Below are 25,531 nucleotides of genomic sequence, written 5' to 3' on the forward strand. Positions count from 1 at the left end.
CACCTCTTTCAAGGCCCTATCTCTTAATACAGTCACATTCTGAGGTACTGGGGGTCAAAGTTTCACCATATGAATTTGGAGGGGGGGCACAGTTCAGCCCATAACGATTCCCAAAGGGTCTTGCTCTCTATCGGTGCCGCTCCATGCTTGAGCAGCTGAGCATTCACTATTAACCCTGATGCTCACCCTCTGAGTCAGGTGCATTTTGAGAGAACACTCTGGCCCAGACAGTAAGAAGCTTTCTTCTCCAGCCCCCGTGACCTAGCCACAATGCATCTCCTCCTTTCTTCTCCCAGATAACCTAGTAGGTGCCTATAGGACAACCTGAGGGCTTATCATGTTGTCCTTACTAAGATGATTTTCAATTGCGTATGGGGTGGAAGGAGGTTAGCTCCTAGTCCGGTTGCTTTACAGAAGGTGATAATCTTCAGAGCTGCTTCAGCTGAGCAGTCCCCGCCGACACCCACTGTGCTCTGTGGCCAAGCCCGCAGGCCCATACGTGTGTAAATACTCTAGGATGGTGAGAATAAAGTGGCATTTAAATGTTCCAACAGGAATTCTACTACAAGGAGTATGGATTTTTACTTTAAAGGGAGAAAAAAATTTATATAATATTAACATTAAGAGGAATAAATGTTGAAAGGGAAAAATTAGATTGAATGACAGTATGAAAATGAAAGACAGTTCTGAAATACTGTGAACATATACTTTACTGTCATGCTAGAGTCCCTCCAAGTGTCTGCAAGCTTTAGCATCGAATGACTTACCTGAATCCAGCCTGCAAATGAGAAATTGCTATGTGGCTCATCTGTTTCCCAAACATGCATTCATTTATTGGACTTGCTATAATTGCCAGGGATGGGAGGTCTCTTTGTCAGAAGAATGAGAGGTGGTGGAAATTTTGTCTGTCTGTTTTCATAGATGGAAAGCGAAAGAGGATGGAGAGTAAAAGAAATGGTGCATGACCCCCAGCCCCTTGATTGGCCTGGAGTCCCTAGTGAGAGGCTTTATGGCCAGAAGAGAGCCAAGAAGTCACTCCAGTACATATTTATTAACTCCTAAGCAGTCACACCTCTGCCACTGACACTCTCGGGTCTAGTCTGGTGAGACAGAACATGCAGACAAGCCAGGTCAAAACGCATTATTCCTCACAGATGGCAAGAATCCACAGAAGCCCGGGTCCAGGGCAGACGGGCCGCTGAGGCTCAGGAGAGCTGCACAGGGTGGAGAGTCTCACCTGAGCATGACCCACGTCACACCCCAGCCGAGGGCACCCAAAGCACTGCAGCCTCAGTTCCATGCCCAGGGGCATCCGGTGTCCCTGAGCACAAGCACTACAGGGCATCCCGTTCTAGAAGAGATGAGGACAAAGCACGGGCTGTTGCAAACAGTTCCTTATCTTGGGGCAGTGGGTGCTCTGCACGGTCTGCAGTTATCCAGAGAACTGCAAGTGCTGGGGAACGTGCTGGGTCTGCCAGGGCCGTTCAGGTCCTGTCCTCTTGCAGGGCACCCCCCGAACCCAGCACTGCCTGAGCAAAGCTAGTCCCTCTCACGGGCCCACTGACCTCCTCGGATCCAGAGGTGAAGGTTTGTCTCTTCCCATCAGTGTAGCACCTTGACTGACACAATCTTAGAGCAACATCAGCGATGGAATGACGTTAGCCGGAATACATCCCACTCTGCCCAGGAGAACTACTACTACAAGCAGGATGGCCAGGCCTGCCGAAAGCCGCCGTCTAGCCCAGGATCTCAGCACTCCAGGTAAGAAGTTGCCAAAGAAGTCAGAGAAGGATGCTCCAGGTGTCTGCACTGTCTGCAGCCAGTGGGCCTGCTTCTGGGTCTCTGTCTCTTGCGTCTCTACAGTGCCTGAGGCGTTTATCCAGGTACAGCAGGAGGTGTTGGCAATAACCTGAATGCCACCTTGTTCTGCCAGCAGATGACCAAGCGCTATTCAGTTATCCCTCGTTACCTGGCCAGTGAGTGCAGCGAGTCCTGCTGGCCCTGACTAGCTCAGGCCGTAGTGGTCGCTATCTCTGCCACAGTCAAAGGCCAGTCATGCAGCATTTTTTCCAGGGCATGTGCACCTGTGCTGGGTGTGAGGACATGGCCAGCAGAGTGGAACCAGCTGTCTGTCTTCCTGCTTGCATGTCTTAAGCACCCCTGCAATGTCAAAAGTGTAGGGCCCTTCCAGTTTAGAGTGTCACTGTGCACAAACACCTGAGGACCCAAAAGTCCCAAACAGCATGCCCCATCTGAGGGTGACAGGCACTCCATAGCCCAGTACACCCCTCAAAGGACCATATAACCCGGGGAGGGTGGGAGCACAGGTGCACATGCCCTGGAAAAAATGTCACTCTGGCCAGGAAGCAGTTGCTATACGAGTCTCTAGTACAAGTGTACAAAGCCCATGAATGGTTTAGCCATGAGTTAGGTGGCAGAGTAAAGTTGCGTGACGTGTGGACCTTCCCATACCACTGCCAATGTTTAAAGTCTGTCTCTAATGTTACGTCTGTATTCTAGATAATCCACATTTAGGATGCCATTCTCCAATTAGAACCACTGATGGCCTTTGGGACTTCCATCAGACTGGCGGTAGACCATGCAAGAACTATTTGCATCCGGGGGGAAGTGCTCTGAATATGTGGGTGGCAGATCCAGCAACACTTCAAATCACCACCTGCTACCACTGCCATGCTGATGCTCACCAACAAGTAGTCAATCCAGGCACCATCGAGTATTCTAAAGGAATAAGATGGGGAGAGATTAGCTTCCCCAGGCCTCGCCCACTTCCCCTATGTCCTGTGGTTGGAGAGGTTCCCACCTATCACTTGGGGTGCCAGCTGTCCAGGTATTGTAACCCAGGCTGTCTGTCCCAGTCCCATTGCCCTCGTTGCTTAACTCAGACCTTTCAGCCTCAGTTGTCCAGTCCAGGAAGAGAGGCCATGTCTTGTGTAAACTTGACATGCCCACCTGAGTGGAAGGATCAGATGTCCTGGTGCCACTAGAGGGACGCTAGCACCCTGGTACTGCTTGGTTCCCATCCCACACCCCAGAAGAGTGGCACGCAGGGAAAGCATCATGGCCAGACTACAGTCAGGGCCCCTGTCTGGAGTCCTAAGATGGCCTGGACCTTGGACCACCCCAGCACAGTCCTCTAAAGGGAAAAATGCAAAACAATGGCTGGGAACACTGCAATTGGGGTTTCAGAGGCACAGCCCAATCATGTGGCTGCCTGCTTCAGCTACGGATCCTGTAATAGTCCAGTCACTCAGTTACCATTCTCCTGACCAAACGGCAAGGCTGTTGGCAATGGCCCGCTCGTTGGTGAAAACGTAGCAAGATATGGCTTTAGGGGTGGCCTGCATGGCATTACCCTGACACAGAGTTTGGCTCAGTGGCAGAATGTCCATGTTCACTCTCAGTCAAAAGATGGCCAAGTCAATGGACCCCATCTGCGTTCGGTTTCACAGAGCCCTCAGCAAACCATGCCAGACCATTGGCAGGCATGTCCCTGAATCTCAGGCCCTTTCCACAGGGGTAAGGGTGGTCAGGACCCGGGGCATTCCTCTTGGCACCAGGCTGTGCCTGGCCGGGGATAGGATGGTGCAGGTAAAATGCATCCCATGCTTTTCTATGCAGCCATCTTCGGGGTTTGTACTCCACCGAGCTGCTATAGGTTCTTCATTGTACTCTGGAGCTCTCCCGGTGCTACTTTCAATGGTGGGTAGTTGTTAAATTGCTCTTTTTGCAGGGGTCAAGCACTAGTGCCTCCTCATCTGTCATCTTGCTAAAGCCATTTCTCTTCAATTCTCAATGTCTTTTGAGCTGTTTTTTTCCTTGACCCAGGATCCAACCAAAGATCAAATATTGTAGTTAGTGTCCTTTAATCGGGAACAAATAGTTCCTCTACCTTTTAAAAAAATCTTTATGACATTGACATTTTTGAAGTGTTTATAACCATTGTTTTAATGAATGTCTGTTAATTTAGGTTTGTCTGTTTCCTCAAATTAGATTTAGGTTAAGCCTTTTTTGACAAAAACATCACATAGGACAGACTGTGCCCTACTCAATGAATCACATCAGGGCATAAAATATAAAATATCAGTGTGTCCTATTATTGATGATGATAAATTAACCATCTAATTAAAATAGTGTCCTCCAAATTTCTCCATTGTAAATGGCACCTTTTTCCATTTGTAACTGCTAAGTAGTCTGCTATTGTCAGAAACTCTGATGACCAAACACAACTTGGTCTCCCATAGAACTCATAAACAGATCCAAATAAGAATTTTTTTGGTGACCTTGCATAGGCAAAGGGATGCAAGCATTGGATTAGCATGTGGCTTTGAGGTAGGAATTCTGGGAGACTTGTACACTTCAGGTACTTTGGTAGCATTGTGTGCTGTCTGCGTAATTTTTTTTTTTGCCTGACGTTTGTTACGGAGTCAAAGTAGAGCTATACAATGAATTGTGAAAGAAGCGTCTATCTGATGTGAGGAGCTTGAAATCAATAGTGCATCGAAAGCAATTCCACTTTGTCTTTCTTCCTTCTTTTCCTCACCCTACCTAGATATTTTGGGGCATTCATGTATATTTGCTGGTGAGTGTTATTTGTGAGAGGATGAGGAACCATGATTCTTATTTGTTTATGATAATTTGTCTCCCTGCCTAAATCCCTAACAGATGGTGAGCAACTTGAAGATAGGGGCAGCATAGACAGACTCTGAAACATATTAGTATTTGCAGACATAGAACTTAGAAGGTAAAATTGAATGTGTTGGTCATGCAGTAGAAAACAGTTTGGGACTGATAAATAATAGCATCTGGATCACTTATCTCCACAACCAACAGCTAAATAAACCATTTCACAGGTGACTATATTCTGTGCTACCCTTTTCACTCTTATTTCTCACCGAAGGTGTACTTGACTTTGCTGGAAATTCGTACATAGATATGTAATATATTCCTAGGACTATAATAAATCTTCCCCACTTTATCCTCTGAATAAAGGCAATTCAAGGTGTGTTCAAATGCTCAACTATTCAAGTTAAAAAGGCATGCTGTTTTATAGAAAATCTGTTACGTTTTTGCTCTAAAAGTCTTTAAGGCTTCAGAGTCAGCAGGGCATATTCCACTGTCAAAACTACAAAAGCATAATTTAGTTGTCTTTGAAAGGCAAAAATTTGGAAGACTTGACACATGGTAATAGATTAATTAGTTATTTTCCCTTTATCGAGTATTGACCATGACATTACAAAGATGGACACTCAGTTTTGAGTCACTTCCACTTGCAAATGTTTCAATGTTTGCTGATCCATTATGACTGCACAGAGTATCTCTACCTTTTAAAGATGTGCTGGCTTGTCATTTGCTATGAGTGAAAATCATGTAGACTCTGAATGCTGAGAGTACATAACCACACAGGCCACGAATGGGGACGCGTGGAATTCACCAGATGGCAGCAATGCAAAGCAAATGTCCTTACCCACCCTTTACCAGTAGAGGACAATCCTCTTCCTACAAACTACCTAGTGGTCTCCAAAAGTGACAGCAGGAAGTTATTTTAGAACTTTTAATTTTTAGTTATTATTTTTATCTTAGCTTTTCAACGTTTCTATTTAGTGTGCTCTTTATAACGATACATAAATATATGCAAGCATGCATTACATTTTTATAATTTGCAAACAAATATATATATATATATTTAGAGTGCATACTAAAAAAAAAAAGTTGTTACTAAAAGTAATGAATGTACTGTCAAAAAAAGTCTAGAAACATGATTCTAAACCTGTTTCCTGTATGCCAAACTATGAAACTTGCACCTTCCCAAAATCAAAGACCTATAATCACACTTCTGGAAAGTTCCTTCCTCCCTTACATTCGGTATTAGAGAATATCCACTTAAATCCCAGCTCCTGCTAGGTTCGGAAAATACAGTAAGAGGCAAAAGAGAAGTAGCTCCCCTGCCCTTATGAAACGTGCAGTCTAGTAAACACAGGTATTAAACAAACACAAAATACGTGTTTTTAAAGGATACGTTGTTTTAAGAGCGAAGGACAATACAGTTTGGGAAGGCCAGTGAAGGAAGGCCTTTGGACATTTAAGCTGAAGCCCAAAGCATTAGAATGAGGTTGGCAGAGAGAGGAGACTCTTTCAGTCACAGGAAACTGCAAAAGTGCCCTGCAAAAGGGGGAGCGTGAAAGGTCCCGCGACTGGTGCCTGCGGGGAGGTTGGGAGTGAGCTGGGCGGCTGCAGGCAGGGCCGCGGGGACAGACCACGCAGCAGCCGGAGAGGATGTAAAGACTTTAGGTTTCATTCTAAAATGCAACGGGGACGCCAGTCACAGGCTTGAATCCGGAGTGAGAACTCGAGTCGTTCACTGACGCTCTCGCTGCAAATGTTCATTACCCCAGGTGGCCCCAGCCGTGCCAAGTGACGACACACACCCAGCAGAGGGAGATTTCGAAACCAGATGTTTTAGGAGACGCGAGCAAGCAATCAAGACACTTGTGGAAATGCGACAGGTCTGAAAACGCTGTGTTTGAAACGCCAGAGCGCCTGTGGCTCCGAGCAGTTACAGCCCAGAGGGCGAGATGCGCGCCACGCCCCCGGGCCCCGCGCCACGCCCCCACGCCCGGGGCCACGCCCCCACGCCCGGGGCCACGCCCCCACGCCCGGAGCCACGCCCAAGGCACCACCCACTTACGGACAGCGGAGAGGCTCCTGAGCCAAGTCTGTTGGCGCGCGCGCACGCAAGCACGCACGCACGCACGCACACGCACAGACTCGCGCACGCGCACACCCGTCAGTGAGGACCCCTACGGGGCTGCCTGAGGACTGAGCCTCCTCGGCCGCCGTCGCTCGCTGGGCTGTCGCTAGCGTCGCGGACAGGGGGTTAGCTGCGCAGGTCCTCGGTCCGGGGCGCACTAGAGCTTCGGCCGCGGGGAGCGCGGGGAAGCGTCAGGGACTTGCCCTCCCTCTCTCCTCCCGCGACCGGCGGACTCTGGACCTCTTCGACGGCCTCGGCAGGCCTGAGGTTCGGGGCTGGGGCTGTCCGCGCGCCCTGCTTCAGCCGCCCTCGGGGCCGCCGTCCTCGCGACAGCTCGGAGCGCCACCGTGCACACCTCTGGCCCTGGCTGCGACTGGGGGATCCCAGCCTTCGGACTGGGAACCTGGCGGGAGACCAATAGAAGGGGGAAAGCCTGGGCAGCAAGCTGGCCCGAGACGGGGAAGACGCTTAGTGGTCGGGCAAGGCTGAGGGTCTTTGGGATCGCGGAGCAGCGGAATTCTTGGGGTTGTCCAGTGTAGCTGGTAAGATGTCCGTATTTCTGCAGTCTCCGAGGCAATCTACAATTTATTTAACATGCACTTCAAAACTCTTCCAGCCTCTGCTCATTACCCAGTTCTACAGCCGTATCTATATTGTTACGTATTCTTTATAGGAGCACCCCAACTTACCGGTACCAAAATCTGTATTAGGGTTCTCCAGAGAAACAGAATATGTGTACATAGGGAGGAACTGGCTGACATGATTGTGGAACCTGTTAAGTCCAAAGTCTGCAGAGTAGCCCAGCAGAATGGAGACCCAAGAACGAATTGCAGTTTGAGTCCAAGGGCAGTATTCTGGTAGAATTTCTTCTTGCCCAGGAGAGGTCAGTCATTGCTGTATTAAGGTCTTCAACTGATTAGATGAGGCCTGCCCACAGTATGGAAACTAATCGGCTTTACTCAAAATCCATTGAAATGCTAATCTCAAAAAAAAAACAACCTTCAAAGAAACATTCAGAACAATATTTGACCAAATATCTGGGCACTGTGGCCCAGCCAAGTTGGCACATAAAAGTAATCATCACACCATCTATGAAAAACCTGGAGCTAACACACATGACAGTGAAAGGCTGAATGCTGTCTACCTAACAGCAGGTAGAAGGCAATGACATCCACTCTCACCACTTGTATTCAACATTGTAATGAAGGTCCCATAGAGTGTTACAAAGCAAGAAAAAAGGCATACATTTTGAAAAGAAGCAAAACTGTCTTGATTTGCGTATGACATGTTTAGTGTGTAAAATATAATAATGTTCTAAGCTACTAAATAAACGTATTAATAGCAAGGTCAGAGAACATAAGATCAAAATATAAAAATCAATTATATATATACAAGTAATAAATGCTTGAAAATTGAAATTGTGAAAAAACATTTACAATAACTTTAAACAATTTAAAATACTTAGGCATAAATTTAAGAAATATAGAAAACACAATAAAATACAAACCACTGCTTAGAGAAATTTTAAAAGACCTCAATAAATGGAGATATATATTGTGATGATAGAAGATTAGGTACTGTTAAGATATCAGTTCTTTCCAAAATGATCTATAGATTTAATACATTTCCAATCAAAATCCCAACATTGTTTTGCATAGACATTAACAAGCCAGTTTTTAAATTCATATGAAGATCCAAAGGACCTATGGTAGCCACACAATGTGAAATAACATAAGATTAGATTTATAGAACAATGAAACTAGAGAGACTAGAAATTGACCCACATGTATACATGTTCAACTAATTTTCACCATAGAAATTCAATGGGGGCGGATAAACTTTTAACATGGTGCTGGCGGCACAACTGGGCACCTCTATGCAAAAACAAAATTGACCTGGATCCTTAACTCCCACCAAACTAAAAATGAACTAAAAATGGATCATAGATTTAAACATAAAAGCTAAAGCTAAAAGAAACAAAACAAAACAGAAGAAAGTCTTTGTGATCTTGGGATAATTAATAAATAAATAATTATTGTAATTGAGCTGTTCTCACTCAGGCAGGACATATCATCTGCGTAATAGTATTTGTGTGTTGCCTACCTGCTTTTGTCTGGAAGGCAGAGATCAAGTCCACTAAAATCTGTGCCATTTTACTTAGGTGCGGATTAAAAAGCTAGAGGAATAAGAAATATCCTGGCTTGATGACATTTAAAATGTGCATTTGCTCTTTCAAAAGGCCATTACTGTCCATTGTTTCTCTACTCTGCATGTGCCTTGCTGCCCCATGCAGACATGGTGTTTGCCATGTGCCATTAGCACGGATTCTGGTCAACATGATGCAACATGGAAGCTCAGCAAGACTCAAAGTGAGTAGAAGGTAATCATGTTGTTTCTCAAAAGATTAAAAATAGAATTACCATATGATTCAGCAATTCCATTTCTGGGTATATACCCAAATAACTGAAAGCAGAGACTCCGGTGCTGCACAATATAAAGATGAACGGCAGTAAAATTCATGCTAATAATAGCATGAATAACAAATTTCTTAAAAAACACCATAACAGACCCTTCAGGAATGCTAATAATAATAATAACCAGCACATCATTTTAATTTTCTGTGGGAGCGACTCCAGAAGAAAAAAGCTTTATATTTCCTGTTTTTTGAACAATGGACCTCACCTTTTATTTTGCACGGGGTCCAGTACATTGCTGGTAAGAATGTAAAATGGCCCAACACTTTTGCAAAACAGTTTGCTTCCTCTGGACTTCATCCCATGCACCTTTCTCCTTGCTGATGATCCTTATAGCCTGTCACTGTAATAAATCTCAGCTGTGAGCACAACTATATGCTGATTCCTGTGAGTTCTAGTGGATCTCCAAACTTGGGTATGGTCTTGGAGATGCCCCAACACAGAGATTTATCAGGAACACCTAGTCATTCAGTGCTGGGAAAAAAAATGTAATTAATCCCTTCCAAGCCACATGGTTGCAGTGGACTTGATCCCAACTGGTTAGAGTGAAAAGGTCATTCTCCCTGACCCTTCAGACAAAAATGACGATGCCTCCTTTCTATTATAAACTGCACTGGTCTGAAAGGACAAGGGTTACACCTTTGGGAATAGTTGGGAGCTTTTGTTTAATCTTCCTAACTATTCCAGAAGCAAACTTTATTTAGCTAAGAAAGTCATAGAAAGATCCTCTCAACAAAATGCTAAAAAGAAACAAACAAAAAAACCCACAAAGAAACAAATAAAAACAAACTAAAGATGTTGTACTACCATGTTGTATTACCATTGGCTGTTGTAATACCATTGGCTATTCTTTTAGCCAATTAAGAATAATACAAGATTTCTGGCATTGGCTACAGGACCCCAAATTAAATTGTTAAGGAGCTAGTCACAGTTTTAAGGAAGTTACATTGTCATTTAAAAACTCCCTACTCTATTGTATAGAGACCTATGACTGTTCAACATTATGGCAGTCCCTGAACCAAGCCCTAACATGGAAGTGCCAAGATCCAAGCCATTCACCAGCATATACCCTCAACCCCCTGCCCATGATCCCCACCACCATGCACAACAGGGAAATCCTCCCTCAGTGCCTTTCTGAAGGTGGCCCTTACTCAGGATCTGAGCCAGTCAGATGAGCTGACCAAACAATGTACTCTACCTACCAGATAAGTGAGTCAACAAAGAGAATGCTTAAGAGACTGTTTTTATTACCCATCCTGCTAAGCTTACTCAGCAAGACATGGCATATATTCTGTACCAGTAATCAATATGGCACTGCTTTCCCCACTTTTGATTTTTATTCTGCTTCACTGTATCAGGTCAATAGAAGCTACTTTTATCGTTTATCCCATAAGCTGCAGGATGGTGAGGAGTCACAATTAAATCTGATCAAATCCAAGACAATGGAGAGATGGACACTACATAGAAAACCTGAATTCAGAGGGGCTAAATTGTGTCACTTCATAATATGGAAGCCATGTATGATTTTGGATTGTTTCCAACAGGGAGAGTGTGAATTTGTTTGGAATTGCATAGAAGACAGCTGAATTAGGGTTAAGTAGGAGCATTTTTACAGTTAAATATGTGAAAAGGAGCAGTGTGTATGTACTGAGCAGCCAAGAGGTTACTCCATCTTCAAATGAGATATAAATACAACAGGGGAAAACTACATCTAAAAGTGTTTGCTATTTTCTGAAAGAAAAATGCTATTTTAACACAAAGAATAAAAAAAAAATATAAGGCCGGGCGCTGTGGCTCACGCCTGTAATCCTAGCTCTTGGGAGGCCGAGGGGGGCGGATTGCTCAAGGTCAGGAGTTCAAAACCAGCCTGAGCAAGAGCGAGACCCCGTCTCTACTATAAATAGAAAGAAATTAATTGGCCAACTGATATATATATAAAAAATTAGCCGGGCATGGTGGCGCATGCTTGTAGTCCCAGCTACTCGGGAGGCTGAGACAGAAGGATCACTCGAGCCTAGGAGTTTGAGGTTGCTGTGAGCTAGGCTGACGCCACGGCACTCACTCTAGCCTGGACAACAAAGCGAGACTCTGTCTCAAAAAAAAAAAAAAAAAAAAATATAGGGGCCAACTCAGAGTCTTCACAGATTTAATACTCAAAACAAAACTTGCTTAATTGTGGATCCCCAATTGTCATAAACACAAATATACTCAGGAACTAACTCACATCCACTGAAAATAACTCACAATCTGTCTCTAGACTGGGGAAACAATCGTCTCTGACAGCCATCATCATGATTTTCTCAACGATAGGTGGATCTGGCTTCCTGGGAAATCTAACACAGATAGCCCAGCTCTCTGATTTCCAGGGTTAGAAAAGACTGATGGAGAGACTTCAAGTGAGCCTCCTGTCACTGCAAAGGGAATAACTACCACCCCTCCGCGTGGAGTGCTGTTTCTAGTTTCTTTCTCCCCTAGCCAGAGATTATTCAAATGGAGAGATGCAAGAAGATTAGAAGTTCATTAGACATTCTTGTCTGGGAGTAATATGCATGAAAATGCCCCATACTCAGTTTATTAACTCTGTTCCTTAATGCAGCATCTTCAGATACCTCATTCATTCCTTTTCTGGATTCATCTTCATAGTACAGCTTCTTTCTGTTTTATATCTTTCAGGAGGAGCCTTTCTTTCTTCCCCATTCATGAGACAGAAGGATGTATTTGCATATGGAAATTAGGGTAATCATAAACACATAATATAAAAAAAGCTATAAAATTATAAAAGTATTTTTAGGAGGAATTAGACTGAAAACTTCCCAAGGCACTTCTACTTCTCCAACATGCAGGGAAAGGCACCAGCATTGGAGGCAAATGGCTGTGTGGAGTGACTAATCTCTGCCAATTACTATGTTAAGTGGCAAAAATACTTCAAGGAGATCTTGAGAAATTTAAATATGAATTCATGTTAAATACTGAAAGGAAAATAACCTCATAAGAGTGATGAGCCAGGGTCACAACACTGCTAGTTGCAATTAGGAAATCTGGGCAACGAGAAAATAGGGTAAAAGGATGTAACTGTGGGAGAGCAGCTGAAAGCTGGCAATCTGGAAATAGACGCTTGCCAGACAGCCACACTGTAAAGAACAAGCTCTACAGACCTGACACAGAACATAATATTCAAATGAATTGCTAACTATTTGTTCCTTTCTATATTGGAACCACAAAATGTACAGTCATTACTAAATAGACCTAAAAATAGGGTAATGAGCCTTTGTATTTGTCATCTGCCTTGTTTATTGGTAAATGAATAAAAATATTAAAGAAAACCCTTTGTTCTCAACTGGGATATCAATTTACAAAATTTATTAAGCTGAACTGCTGCTTTCAGGGAATTTTCCATACAATACACAACTTAGTGGTGTTTCAAACACCTATTTAGGATTTCTTCCCATGCTGGTAGCACTATTATATCTTGCAAAGGACTAAGTCATACAAACATTTAATGTGCTTTTTTCTGTATCCCTACTTTTTTTCATTTCCCTTTTTGTTCTCCTCCTAATCTTCCTAACAAATCAGGCCAGGGGAGGTAGAACTTCCTGAGGAATAATCCACATAATAAATAAATGCTGGATTTAGCTTCTCCTCATATTGGGGACAAATGATAAAACTGAACTAAGCATGTGAGATGTATGATTTAGGATATGTTTAAGATGTCTAAATGGGCATTCCTTATAGTGGTCTTTTGGGTCAGCTCTGTCTCCTCCACTCAGGTGATTGTCTCTTCATTCATGAAGATATGATTCTCTTCTACCTCTTTATTCTGAACAAGAGACCAAATAACATCTTTTTTTAAAAAACAATGTTTTTATACCCTTCTCATTATCCTCACTCTAGGTTGGATAGTAATGATAATGATAACTGATAATAAAAATGGTTTTTATCACAATAGTTCCTTTATTGGTTTCTTTGCTTCCCTCTCTCCATTCCCCTGTAGTCTGTATACTGTACTAATCTTCCTGAAACATTAAAAACAATCTTACCATTTGCCACTAAAATTATCACAGGACATCTAATGTCTGGAAGATAAAATAAAAATTCCTTAGTCTGCTATGTAAAGCCTTCAAATCAACCTTCCTAGTCTTATGTCCTGTAACTGACCTACATAAATCATTTACTCCAAAGTCACAACTTTTACAAAAACTATTCACTCCAGGTATTATTAAACACAGTCTCTCCAACATTCCTGGGCATGTATCTAACCTAATGAATTGAACATAATCACCTATGAAAAAATAAAAGTAAATGTGAGATATTTCTAAATCACACAGAATCTGGCCTTGATGTATTGTTCTTATGATTTTGACCAAGCAGGATCACAAGAAAACTGTGTCATATATTCATAAACAATTATGATGGTAGGAATAATCATTTTATCAACTGATTTTCAATTTCTAAGAGCAAATACAGCTTTTCCATGAAGATAGAGACTTTTGCCTGTTTGTCATCTGGGGAATCCTCAACACCTATAACACTGCCTGGCACCTAGTACAGAATAAATATTTTGAAAGAGAATAAAGCACAATGGAGCAATAGAAAAAAATAGTTCACATACAGTCTTTGTTTTAATATTTATTGGTAGAAATAGATCTTCAATGCATATTTTGTGTTTATATAAATTCTACATTCTCTTAAAGGTTTTTTGTTTTATTTTAATTGGAGTTTTTTGGCCTCCAAGTAAACTTAATAGATTATCTACGCATTTGATTTTAGACATTTTTTAAGATGTTAAAACTAAATTTGAGAAACCATGCGTATTGTATACCTTACTTAATAACCCAAAGAATTGTTTGTACTTTCAAAAACGTTACAAAAAGGCAGAACTCAAGTTAAATAACCTATATGTTCTAAATTTTCCATTTCTAAATAAATACTTGTTTAGTATCATATATTGCTTGCTGTATAAGTCAGATTGTCAGAGACGCTTCAGTAAACTATCTCTATTTTTAAATTATTTCTTAATCCACTTTCTCTCAGAGATGATCTTGCCAAAATTAAACATTATACCATATGCAGTATTATCTCAAAAGCTTAAATAAGAATCAAACTTATAGTTTTTAGACTGAATATTTTAACCTTAAAATTATATACCTATATACACACACATGGTATGCTGCATATTAAATTTAACATTTCAAATAACTTAAATATATTTAGCGAACATTCAGCCAAATACTTTCATGAAAAGATAGTCCTTAGAATAAAAAGTTAACGAAAGCATAGACACCAATGTCTAGACATAGTATTAAGCCTATGAAGTCAAAGTCTGCTGTACTATTAAGAAAAAGATTGATTTTTAACCTACTGAATTGTACAGATACAAAAGTACTTAGCATGACAAAATTACCAAAATAAAAACATTTTTAGAGGTTATTTGGTTCTAGCAATATTAACTATTCTGTACTTTTGGATAATTTAACATTTGCATTTTAAATTTTATATAAATTTCCTTTTTAACAAGTTAAAAAAGCACACAAAAAAATAGTTCAAACTATAATCTGTTATTTTTCATCCTCGTTAGCTCATCACAAATAACTCAGCAAAACTATTCTTGAATACTCAGCTCTACTAAAATACAGCATTTGAATAGATCCGATCCCATCACTTTACCCATTGTTTGCTATACTGGACCCTAAGACAGGCTGCCGACAGATTGGGCAAGTGCAATTCTCTGAGAGCCATCGGTCAATACAATGAATGTGAAATTCATGTGTGCAAGGTAATTGCCTGAGCTTGTTTCCAGTTACATAGTCACTGATACAAACACTACAAATTTTACCTAGGTCACTATCGATACTATTATGCTCATAGTTCCGGGTGGAAAGATTGTCAATCTGCTCTTTGGTTAAACCACGTATTCGATCATCGTCCTCACCTTCATTTAGTAAAAAAAAGTGAGCAAGGCGAAGAATAGGTAGTGTTCCAGTTTCAACTAAATTGTCTGAATTTCGCAACTGCCTGCCACCTCTATTGTCATTGTTTTGGGTATGAGGCTGAGTGGTTTCATTTTCACCATGCATTTCAGTGCTGTCTTGGGCCTGCCTGTCTTGAGAGGAACCTTCACTGTGCTGACTGCTATTGTTAACTGTACCTAAGTCACTCAGTTCTGAGTACATCTCTGGTAAATGCTGACCATTTCTCTGAATCTCTGACTCTGATTCAGCCTCCATTAGAGAACTCAATTCTCCAAACCCAGTCATGATCTGCCTTAAAATTGACCGAAGAGCTACTGATGATGGCTCAACAAGCTCATTCTCAGAAATCCTACGAAGAGGAACTGTTATGGTACTAACATAAGTTCGCATACCTGACCGCTCTAAACGAGAAATAGTTCGGCGAAAGCCCCCACTATTGCTTTCGATAGTGACTGTATTTTCTTCTAGCCCTACTCTAGATCGAGTTCTATTTGCAATACTATCCCGATCTCTATTTTCTCCAGGACGAATCCTTCTCACTTGAAGGTCCAGAGTGATTGTTGGATGTCGTTGCACAGCAGTTGAGGATCTGCTGGATTCTTCTCCTTCTTCTACTGTTATTCTTGACACAAGTCTTGAGTTAGAGAATGGGGTATATGCAGTACCTCTACGTTCTCTATCTTGCTCTAAAAAGACACGAGTTATACCTCTCCTCCTAACAGATCTTCTAATGGTTTGCTGTAAAGGTCTACTTTCCCTTTGGGAATTATGATAAACAGTGCCACTCTGTCTCTGAATTGGTGAACGGCTTCGACTATTAAAAGTAGATCGTAATCTTATTGGCTCTAATCTTTGGTTTGTGTTCCTCACTGTAACATTAGTTCTAGCCCCGTTTTCCCAAACATGGGCTGCTCCAAATCGTTGCCCCTCCCTTTGCCTGAGTTCACTACCACCTGACTGGTTTGTGTGACTACTCAAATTAGTGCGTGGAGCACTAGTTCTAGGAATGCCAACTGCTCCCCCAATTCCATTTCTTAACCTTCCTAATGTTGAGAAAGATCCTTCAGCTGAATTCTGCCTCCTTGAATTAAGCCTAGTCCTTGGAATGTTGGAACTGCTACCATTGAAATTCATTGAGGTTTGGCTTCTTGTTCGCCTAGCCACAGGACTAGTTGACCTTTCCTGCCTATTTCGAGTGTGATCTCTATTAATATCTGAAAGTGGAATGCCTGTATGATCTTCTCCATGAATTTCAAATCCTCTATTCTCATGATTTATGTGGATTTCAAGACTAAATCGAAACTCTCCACTGTTTGGGTTTGTTCGACTCACAGCTCTCCAAGTTTGATTCCCATTTTGCCCACTTCGAGTTGCATTTCCTGTGCGCCGAAAGGTGTTCAACCATTCTAGCAGAGAATCTTCATTTGAATTTTCTCTAGGAACTTCTGAGTCTGGAAAGCAAATCAAATCATCTTAAGATCAATTTCTAAAATCTACCTTATTTTCTTTCTTTATTGGAAGCTTATAAGAAAAACATTTGTACTAAATTAAAGAACATCTGTAAATTTTAATGAAAAAAATGGCAAAAAAATTGAACTTACTGAAAGTATATATTACTAGAAACATATTATAAAAATTAAACTTACATAATTACAAAACTTTAAATAGTATTTATGCAAAGCTGTGGAGAAATCTTTACTCCTGCTTTCTAAGTACCTATTATTATTGGCAAGATATGAAGCCAAGTGAGAAATATGTCCACTAGTAAAATTGTACATTTAAATTGCTTTATCAATACAGTAGTATCAATAAAAGAAGCAAACTTTATGTGAATTCATCCTATATTTGTGGAATCTTTCTGGAAAAACCAACTCAATCAACATCTTTGAAACTAGGTATTTTTATAACCTTAGGAATTGTATCCTATTTCTCAGAAGCTGCCAAAAATGTACATATCAAGAAATCTGGCATTCTAAATACAATGTTAGAACCACATTACTATATTTGGGAGACTGTGGGCAAATTACTTGTTTTCTATGGCTGTATCCTTATCAATAAATTACAGATAATAACAGTATCAATCTCATAGGGTTATCATGAGGATAAGACACTATATATAAAATAATTAGCATAATAGCTGGCACATAGGAAGTAGTCCATAAATGTTAGTTATACACAATAAAATACATTTCCTATTAATTTAGAATATAAGCTCCACGAAGACAAAGATTTTTATACTGTTTTAGTCACTGTTAAATCCCCAGCCTTTACAACAGTATCTGCTACAAATCAGACTCTCAATTAATATTGTTCAATGAATCAATTTAGGAATAGATGTGTCCCAGATAAACATCTTTGACTATGATACTGCCACTATGCCAACCTTGAATTTTCCATTTATATACAGTGGAATATACAAAGTGTAAAAACTCAATGAAAAGCATTAGCACATTAACTATACAGAATTCAACTTTACAGTTTGATCTACTCAAAAATAGCTATTAAATGAGATTGTTTTGGTTTCATTTCATTATGCAATCTCTCTCATAAAAACTTTTTTAAATGTTGAAGCTAAAGTTGTTAATCAGCTGCTAGTGCTGAGAAAATAAACAGCAACCATAGCTATATACTAAAGATAATGAGCTATTTTACATTTGATGACTACATTTTTCATTAAAACACATTCAAAAGACCAGTATTAACAGTTGTATCAATACAGTACAACTTACAAATCTGAACACAAAGAATAAAATGTGTTAATATTCAATTTCCATCTTAGTTTGGAAGAAGATATAGGTAAAGGGCAGGTAAACATTAATCATTCTAAATAATACTTCCTTCACTGATTAACTAGAATGTGGTGATCATGGGGTGTGTGAAAGACTTTGCTAATTATATACTTAAATCTATCCTATACTTTTATCGTGAAAGTATAGTAAATGGACAGCCTGACAGTTGGCTGTGGCTATGTGACTAAGTTCTCATAAATGGCATGGGGAAAGAATTGTACATCTTGTTTTCAGGTTGGGGCCTGGACCTCCTTCTTGACAGCTAAAACCTAGATGTGGATGTGATGTAGCTTGATAATGCAAATGTTACCCTGGAGCAGTGGTGTCCCGTTAAACTTCCTGCAGTAATGGAGATGTTCTGTATTTGTGCTGTTCAATACAGAAGCCACTAGCCACATGTGACTATTGAGCACCTGAATGTGGCTAGTATGAATGAGGAACTAAATATTAAATTTTATTTAATTTTAATTAATCTAAACATAAATAGTCACATGTGGCTAGTGGCTACAGCACAGTTGTAGCACCATTCTGCTAGCTGGGTGGGTCCCAGGAGGATTTCCTTCCCTGGACTATTAACATGAGAAAGAAATAAACTTCTATCTTGTTGAGCCATTGCATTTTGGGGTTTTTATACAGACTTCGCTGTAACAAATACAATGATTTTTAAATATGTGAAACTACTACTAATAGCTCTGAGGAGGGAAGAACTGATAAGATGGACACAAAAGTTGGCTTTTATGTTTAACTCTTTTATCTTTCTATTTCGTTTGAAATTTTTTTTACAAGTACTTTGTTGTTTATAAAAACTCTTTATATAATGGATTAGTGTTCGCTCAAAATGACAAACAGACCAACAAAAAAAAAACAGGTTTCCTCCTGACTCTCAGTCTTACATAAAAAAAATTTTTTTAATAGTTCACTTCTTATTTTTTCTGCCAATTTTTTTTTAAAGAGACAGTGTCTTGCTCTGTTGCCCAGGACGGAATGCAGTGGCACAATCATAACTCACTGAAACCTCAAACTCCACACCTCAAGCAATCCTCCCACCTCAGCCTTTTAAGTAGCTGGGATTATAGGCATGTGCCACTCCACCTGGCATGTACATAAATTTACAGAAGCTGAGTTACATCACTGTAAAAGAAGTACGTACATTCTAAGATTAAAAAGAACTACGCTGGGCATTAACTGAATTGTATACTATTTCATATACATAAGGACCCTGAAGGCAATCTGTGTAAGATATTTTATGGAATGGAGTTCACAGTACCTCTGTTATTTGTTTCACTTCCCAAGTCAGGCTGAGATGCTAGTTGTTCCTTGACCCCAGCTAACCGCTGTTGTAATTCTTCTGATGTTATTTCTCCTAAAGCAATGAAAAAATTGCTCATTTAAGAATTTTAAATTATCAAGTTTTATGAGAACTCACAAAAGATAAGACTAATCTTTACCAACCTGTAGAAGACAATGTCTTATTTTCATTTTCTATAAATCGAAGTGTTAAAAATATCCAACTGACACAAATGTACATCAGTTTGGTTGTGCTTCATTTATTGTTTTACTAAAATTTATTAAAATAAAATTTAATTTGAATAATTGGTAAAGTACTCTCAGTTGATATACTTAGGAACCTATAAATGATAAGTCTATAGATTTTTGTCAGTTAAAAAGAAATTAAGGAGGAAGCATTTATAAAGAAAACTTCAACTCTTTACTTGAATTTTACCCCAATACTTCATTATATAGGTCATCAACATATAAACATACAATATATAAAATACAAATTTCTGCTATTTCATTTGTAAAATGAATTTGTAAAAACTTTATGGAGCACATTGGACTTTAGGGGGTTATTAATTCAGCTGAATAAATAAATTATAACACACCAAATGAGTTAGAATTGGATTTAAAATCATATTTTATTTATGCAAATATTATTTAAGAGAAATAGGACTATATATGAGAATATTTAACACTATGATGTACATTAAACTTTTAGTGTGGCATCTGTGTAACAGTACTCCATGTCTAATATTCTCATCTACTTATAACACACAGTAGCCAGTGATTTTCCACTTCATTATATTAAAAAGTTCTTAAACTCACAACACACTATATTTCGGGAGAGGGAAGAAGGAAAAGAAAAATCTAACTCTCCTTATTTTGAAATCTGTCCATCTAATGATGAAAAACCCATCTCTTACCAGGGGTGCCTAAAAGATTATGGTCTCTCATTAGCCGATAATCTTCATCATTGAGTTCATTAATAAACTGATAAAAAGCTTCTTCTCTGTGGAGACGCTCTTGCTGCCATCTTCTCTCATTTTCACGATGACTGTGGTCTTGAGTTTCTTCACTACCACCAACTGATCTACCTCTAGACTGATTCATACTGAGATTCCTGGCTCTCTGTTAAAACAATATATACAAAATCCAATGTATTAAGTCATGGACTACATATGGCTTTGTTTTTGAAAGACACAGGGTCTCACTGTGTTACCCAGGCTGGTCTCAAACTTGTAGGCTCAAGTGGATCAGCCTACCTCAGCCTCCTGAGTAGCTGGGACTATAGGCACACACCACAACACCTGGCTCTTGTAATCTTAACTTGTAGGTTCTTTTATTTTTAAATTTTTCCCCTACTCAAATACTTTATTTTCAAAATCTTGCAGTATGAAACTTACATATAAAATGAAAAACAACTTCCAGGATATAGAACACAATTGGACCTACTTCTTTACCTAAAGTTATCATTTAAATAAGACTGGATTTGGGTTCATCACATATTTCTCATACCTAAATACCAAACTATCTCATTTTTTACCGTTTTGTTTTTGTTTTTGTTTTTGTTTTTTGAGACAGAGTCTCACTGTGTTGCCCAGGCTAGAGTGCCATGGTGTCAGCCTAGCTCACAGCAACCTCAAACTCCTGGGCTCAAGCGATCCTTCTGCCTCAGCCTCTTGAGTAACTGGGACTATAGGCATGCGCCACCATGCCCGGCTAATTTTTTCTATATATTTTTAGTTGGCCAATTAATTTCTTTCTATTTTTAGTAGAGACAGGGTCTCGCTCTTGCTCAGGCTGGTTCTGAACTCCTCAAGCAATCCTCCCACCTCGGCCTCCCAGAGTGCTAGGATTACAGGCGTGAGCCACCGCGCCTGGCCCATGTTTTTACCTCTTTGACTCTCTAGTAAAGTTAGTCTAAAAGTCCTCTTTTATGTTTATGTAAATTACACATGTTCTTTACTTAATAAGCAAAGGGCTATTGGGAAGGTATAATTTACATTTTTTCCAGCATGGTATTCTTTCCAAAAAAAGGCTCACAAATGTATTATTACCCTCCATTGCTCTTTGAGGTGAAAATAATTCAGCCTACTATATCTACTGAATGGACCTGGAGTTGATCTCTCCTTAAAGCCTACCAGGAAGACTTTGAAACCCAACAGGAAACAACATACCATGCATGGCTCTGAGGATTATGAAAATGCATCAAAGCACTTTGTCTTCCCATATTAAGCCTCATCCTTAAGCCTAGAATGGTTAGTCCCAGGGGTTTCAGAGTGCCAGTGAAACTTCTTGACCTTACCTAAGCAAAGGCTATTTTTGGATTATACTTAAATGTCATTCCTGAGATGCCTACTATTAAACTGTAAGGAAATCACGGGAAAAAATGGTTTGTCTCACACACCTATTTAGTGACTTACTAAAGCAATGGTTAACAAATTCGCTTGAGGATATTTTAAAACTCCAGATGCCCAGATCTTGTCTCCAATCCCTGGTTAGAATTTTCCAGGGTAGGGCCCAGGTCTGTTGTTAAAAGCTAATGTGGGATGTTCTGCAGTTGAAATAAACTATTCCTTGACAATTTCTGGCATGTCACTAGGGATATGAGTAATATAGCACCTGACTCAATAGAGGCTGGAGGCTAAAATGGCTAGGCTGCCAGTGAAGCAACAGTTGCAACTCTGCCTCTCAAAATATACCAGGTGTTTAATAAGCAAGCTGCTTTAAACATAAAGTGAAATTAGCCTACAGGTCAAAACTGCTGCAGGAGTAAGCAACTATCCAATTTCACGTGCATTCTAACATCACAATACAAATTCAAGCATTTTTTTCATAGTGGTTATTATGTGATTTTGAATGAATGACCTAGTAGCACTCTCCACCCAAATGCAAAATGACATTACTAAAAATTCAAGATTTCTTTCCATTTTCAGAATAATCAGGACCACAGTTAGCAAAGAGCATATTTGGTAGGTACAGCAGCAATATGACTTTTGTAATAAATGCTTTAAAAAGTTGAAACGTATCATAAATCGAGTTACCCTAATATCATGCGAAACTTAAGAGCTTCTCCTCAAAGGTAATTTTCTTACTCTTATTCAACTAACCGTAATTAAATCAAAGTGAATACCTTATTTTCCTTTCAACATGCTTTTAATATATGCAATGGTATCCATCCTTCAACGGTTTGTGCCTTTTTTGAGAGCTGCCCATCTGAAGCAATAAAAGACAGTTGAATTATTCAATAAATTGTCTTTCTGAAGGCCGGGAACGGCTGACAGTCTCCCAACTCTACTGCAAAGACAAAGTAAATTCCCCAATGGATTTTGTTAGACACTCACCTAGAAAATTAGCTCCCCATACAATTAGGTCATAAAAAATCTCCCGTAAGGCCCTTATCTCCCACAACAAACTTAGGCCTTTCCTCCTACGCTTGTCACTGCTGCCGGGATTACGCCTCCTCTCTCAGAGGCCTTCCTCCTCCCCATCCCAGTCCCGCTCGGACGTTGCCAGGTCAGGTGTCCCCAGTTTACTCCTAAACCTTCACTTTTCTGCCACTCCCACCCTCCGCCCCGCTACTGGTCCCTCTCCCGGCCGTTGCGACGGAAGCTCGCGCCGGGGGACGGTCGCCGCCACAATGAACAAACTGGGCCCAGGGCCCCAACCAACCTCTCTCCAACCGAGCCTCAAGTAACGCTTCCCTTAGCGACCTAGATTCCCGCAGGGAAGCCGGTGACAGACGGCGTCTCTGAACCAATCACCAGCTAGGGGAGCGCCTAAGGAGGGCAGTTAACCAATTGGAGGAGAGCTGGGTGGCCCAAAGGCTGACCTGCTTTCGTCGGCTACTCCAGGAAGTAGCGGTGGGACTCAGGGCTTTCCCCCGCGTCCGCCTCGTGCCCCGAGAAAAGTCTGCGGCTGGCGGCTGTCCTCGAGGGCGCCTGGGGCTGTGGCCGGGGAGGCAGGAGAGGCTCGCCTCCAGAGGCCGCTGCGCCCGCTAGTCGTCCACAGGGAGAAGCTGGAAGCTCGGGGTGGTCCTGCTGGAGGGCATGTTAACGGAGGAGGAACGGCAGGCCCCAGCCCTTCTTTTCGCGAAGGCCGGTTCGATAGCCAACGGCCAGGCTGCCCCCTCCGCGGAGGGAGACGCTCCGCCGCCGGCCGGGAGCTCGACAGTGCGACTGCAAACTGCGTCCGGCGGGAGCCCGGGTGCCTGCGTTCCGCGTTCCGCCCTCTCGGCGCCGCGGTCACAGGGGCTGCTTCTTCGAATCCAAATGCCGGGCCGCCCAGCGCTCGTGGCAGCCGCGTCGTCGCACAGACACAGCCTGCTTTCCGCGTTTGGGAAGCACCAGCGCCTACCCTGCGCTCTGGTGTCGCCTGTTTGCCGGCCAGGCTACAGAACGCGCCCAACGGTCTGTTCGTCTGCCTTTACTGTCCGGGTGTAACGTACTAATCGGCCAGGCCGTTTCCCCATTGGGACTTGGAAATTACAAACCTTAATAAACTGTAAAGTGCTTATATTTGTGTGTGTTTCACTTTCCCGCGAAGAACGCAGTTTGAAACTCCCAACATTTCTCTCTCTGGTTTCATTTCTGAGATGTGACACTTATCAAACTCACTTCACCATTAAGATCCTGTCTAGCTCTCTGCCCAGCCTGATATAGGCCTCTTTGCTGACATCCAGCCATCCAGATGACTTAATCACTGGACAGTACTCACACTGCTGTTATTTGTCATTCCTTTGTTCGTTCTTTCATTCATTCCTGTATTAACTTTTGAGGAACTGCTATATCCCCATGATTATGCTGGGCACGTTGGTAACAAGACGCAGTCCTTAGCATCAGTGAGCTACCAGTGTAGTAGGGGTATATGGACAAGTTTTTAAAAATCAGCATATTGATATAGATACTAAAATGGAAACATATAAATAACCTATAAGGCCCTTCAAGATCTTCTCTTGCTACATAGCTCTAAAGACTGATATCTTCGTACATTGGAGCTACCTGAAGTTCCTCAAGATATGGGAACTCCTAAGCAACCCCCAACCTCACTTTTACCTAATTTCCTCTATCTCCCAGGACTCAGTTCAGATCTCACCTTTAAGGAATTATTCCTGATATTTCCAAGTGACACCTCACCCTTCAGCCCAATATTCACACATAAAACTAGGCAGATGTCCCTTTTGGAGACTCCCACACTCCCTCTGTAACATTAAAAGGATTCTTTGTGTATTTGGTGAATTACATACTTGTCATGTTTAAAGAGATTTTGGCTTCATAGAATGACAGCCTTAAAATTTAAAATGCAAAATTGAGAAGTTGATCTAGACTTCTAAGTTTAAGTTGAAATCAAGTTTATGGATGACATCAGAACAGCTAAGAGAAATTGAAGCTCACCATATGAAGTTTTATTAATATGAATTTAAAAATTATTTAAGGATTTAGGAAGGAGTTAAATTCAACATTTGAATTTACCTTATGAACAAGATGAAATATAAAATTTATAAATACAGTTTATGTTTGAAGAGGGCTAAGTGTGTGAATGAGACTGAAAGTTCATAAAAGTCTAATTCCAAATGACTGATAAAGTTTAGTATATTTATCACTAGAATAATAGTATAGATTATTCTATATTTACTATAAAGTAAATTTAAAAGCCTAAGCTATAATAGAGCATTGAATTTGGAACTAACAAATTGAATATTAACGTTAAGGCAAAGATTTTTTAAAAATATTTTCTTCATTTCCTCATCTTTTTAACAGCTTTATTGAGAGACAATCCACATACTATAAAATTGACCAATTTAAAGTATATAATCCAGTGGTTTTTATTATAGTCACAGAGTTGTACAGTCATCACCACAGTCTAATTTTAGAACTTTTTCATTATCCCAAAAAGGAACCCTATACCCATTAGCAACCACCCCTATTCCTACCCGACCATACCTTCACCCCCTGGTAATCATCAATATACTTTCTGTCTCTATGGATTTACCTATTCTGAGCATTTCAAGTAAATGGAATTGTACACTACATGGTCTTTTGTGTCTAGTTTCTTTCACTTAGTAGAATGTTTTCAAGGGTCATCATGTTATAGCATGTCTCAGTACTTCATTTCTCAAACTTCTGAATAGACTTTTTATGCATATAAAAACCATCCTTGAGGACACTTCTGATAACCAGGGTCTTAATTAGGCCAGAGTCAATCTTGGGAAAAGTTGTCTAGAAACAGAATGGAGACGAGGATTCTTGTTCC

At 40.8% G+C, this 25,531-nt stretch overlaps 1 protein-coding gene across 3 annotated transcripts; it reads right to left on the reverse strand.

Annotated features, from left to right (window-relative positions):
• Positions 1-13,854: 13,854 nt before the first annotated feature.
• RNF6 (ring finger protein 6) lies at positions 13,855-23,241 on the reverse strand. 3 transcript variants are annotated; one of them, XM_012778536.3, is made up of 5 exons: positions 23,112-23,241; positions 22,413-22,495; positions 20,203-20,407; positions 19,269-19,364; positions 13,855-16,663 (listed from the first exon to the last, which is right to left on the reverse strand). In XM_012778536.3, the coding sequence occupies exons 3-5, from the start codon at positions 20,387-20,389 to the stop codon at positions 14,904-14,906; spliced, it is 2,043 nt and encodes a 680-aa protein (XP_012633990.1). In that variant the 5' UTR covers positions 20,390-20,407; positions 22,413-22,495; positions 23,112-23,241; the 3' UTR covers positions 13,855-14,903. The 3 variants fall into 3 exon arrangements, with proteins under 3 accessions (XP_012633990.1, XP_012633991.1, XP_075865667.1); XM_012778537.3 differs by lacking the exon at positions 23,112-23,241 and adding an exon at positions 22,952-23,076; XM_076009552.1 differs by lacking the exon at positions 23,112-23,241 and adding an exon at positions 22,952-23,076 and having other exon boundaries at positions 22,413-22,576.
• Between the last annotated feature and the right edge of the window lie 2,290 nt (positions 23,242-25,531).

Source organism: Microcebus murinus, chromosome 13 (genome assembly GCF_040939455.1).
Source record: "Microcebus murinus isolate Inina chromosome 13, M.murinus_Inina_mat1.0, whole genome shotgun sequence".
NCBI classification, from domain to species: domain Eukaryota; kingdom Metazoa; phylum Chordata; class Mammalia; order Primates; family Cheirogaleidae; genus Microcebus; species Microcebus murinus.

Excerpts from the sequence above, each read along its gene's own strand:
- RNF6 (XM_012778536.3), bottom strand. The coding sequence starts at position 20,389 with ATGAATCAGTCTAGAGGTAGATCAGTTGGTGGTAGTGAAGAAACTCAA. Across the intron at positions 19,365-20,202 it reads TAATCTTTTAGGCACCCCTG|GAGAAATAACATCAGAAGAA; the intron begins GTAAGAGATGGG and ends TCATTGCTTTAG. Across the intron at positions 16,664-19,268 it reads AAGTGAAACAAATAACAGAG|ACTCAGAAGTTCCTAGAGAA; the intron begins GTACTGTGAACT and ends TTTGCTTTCCAG.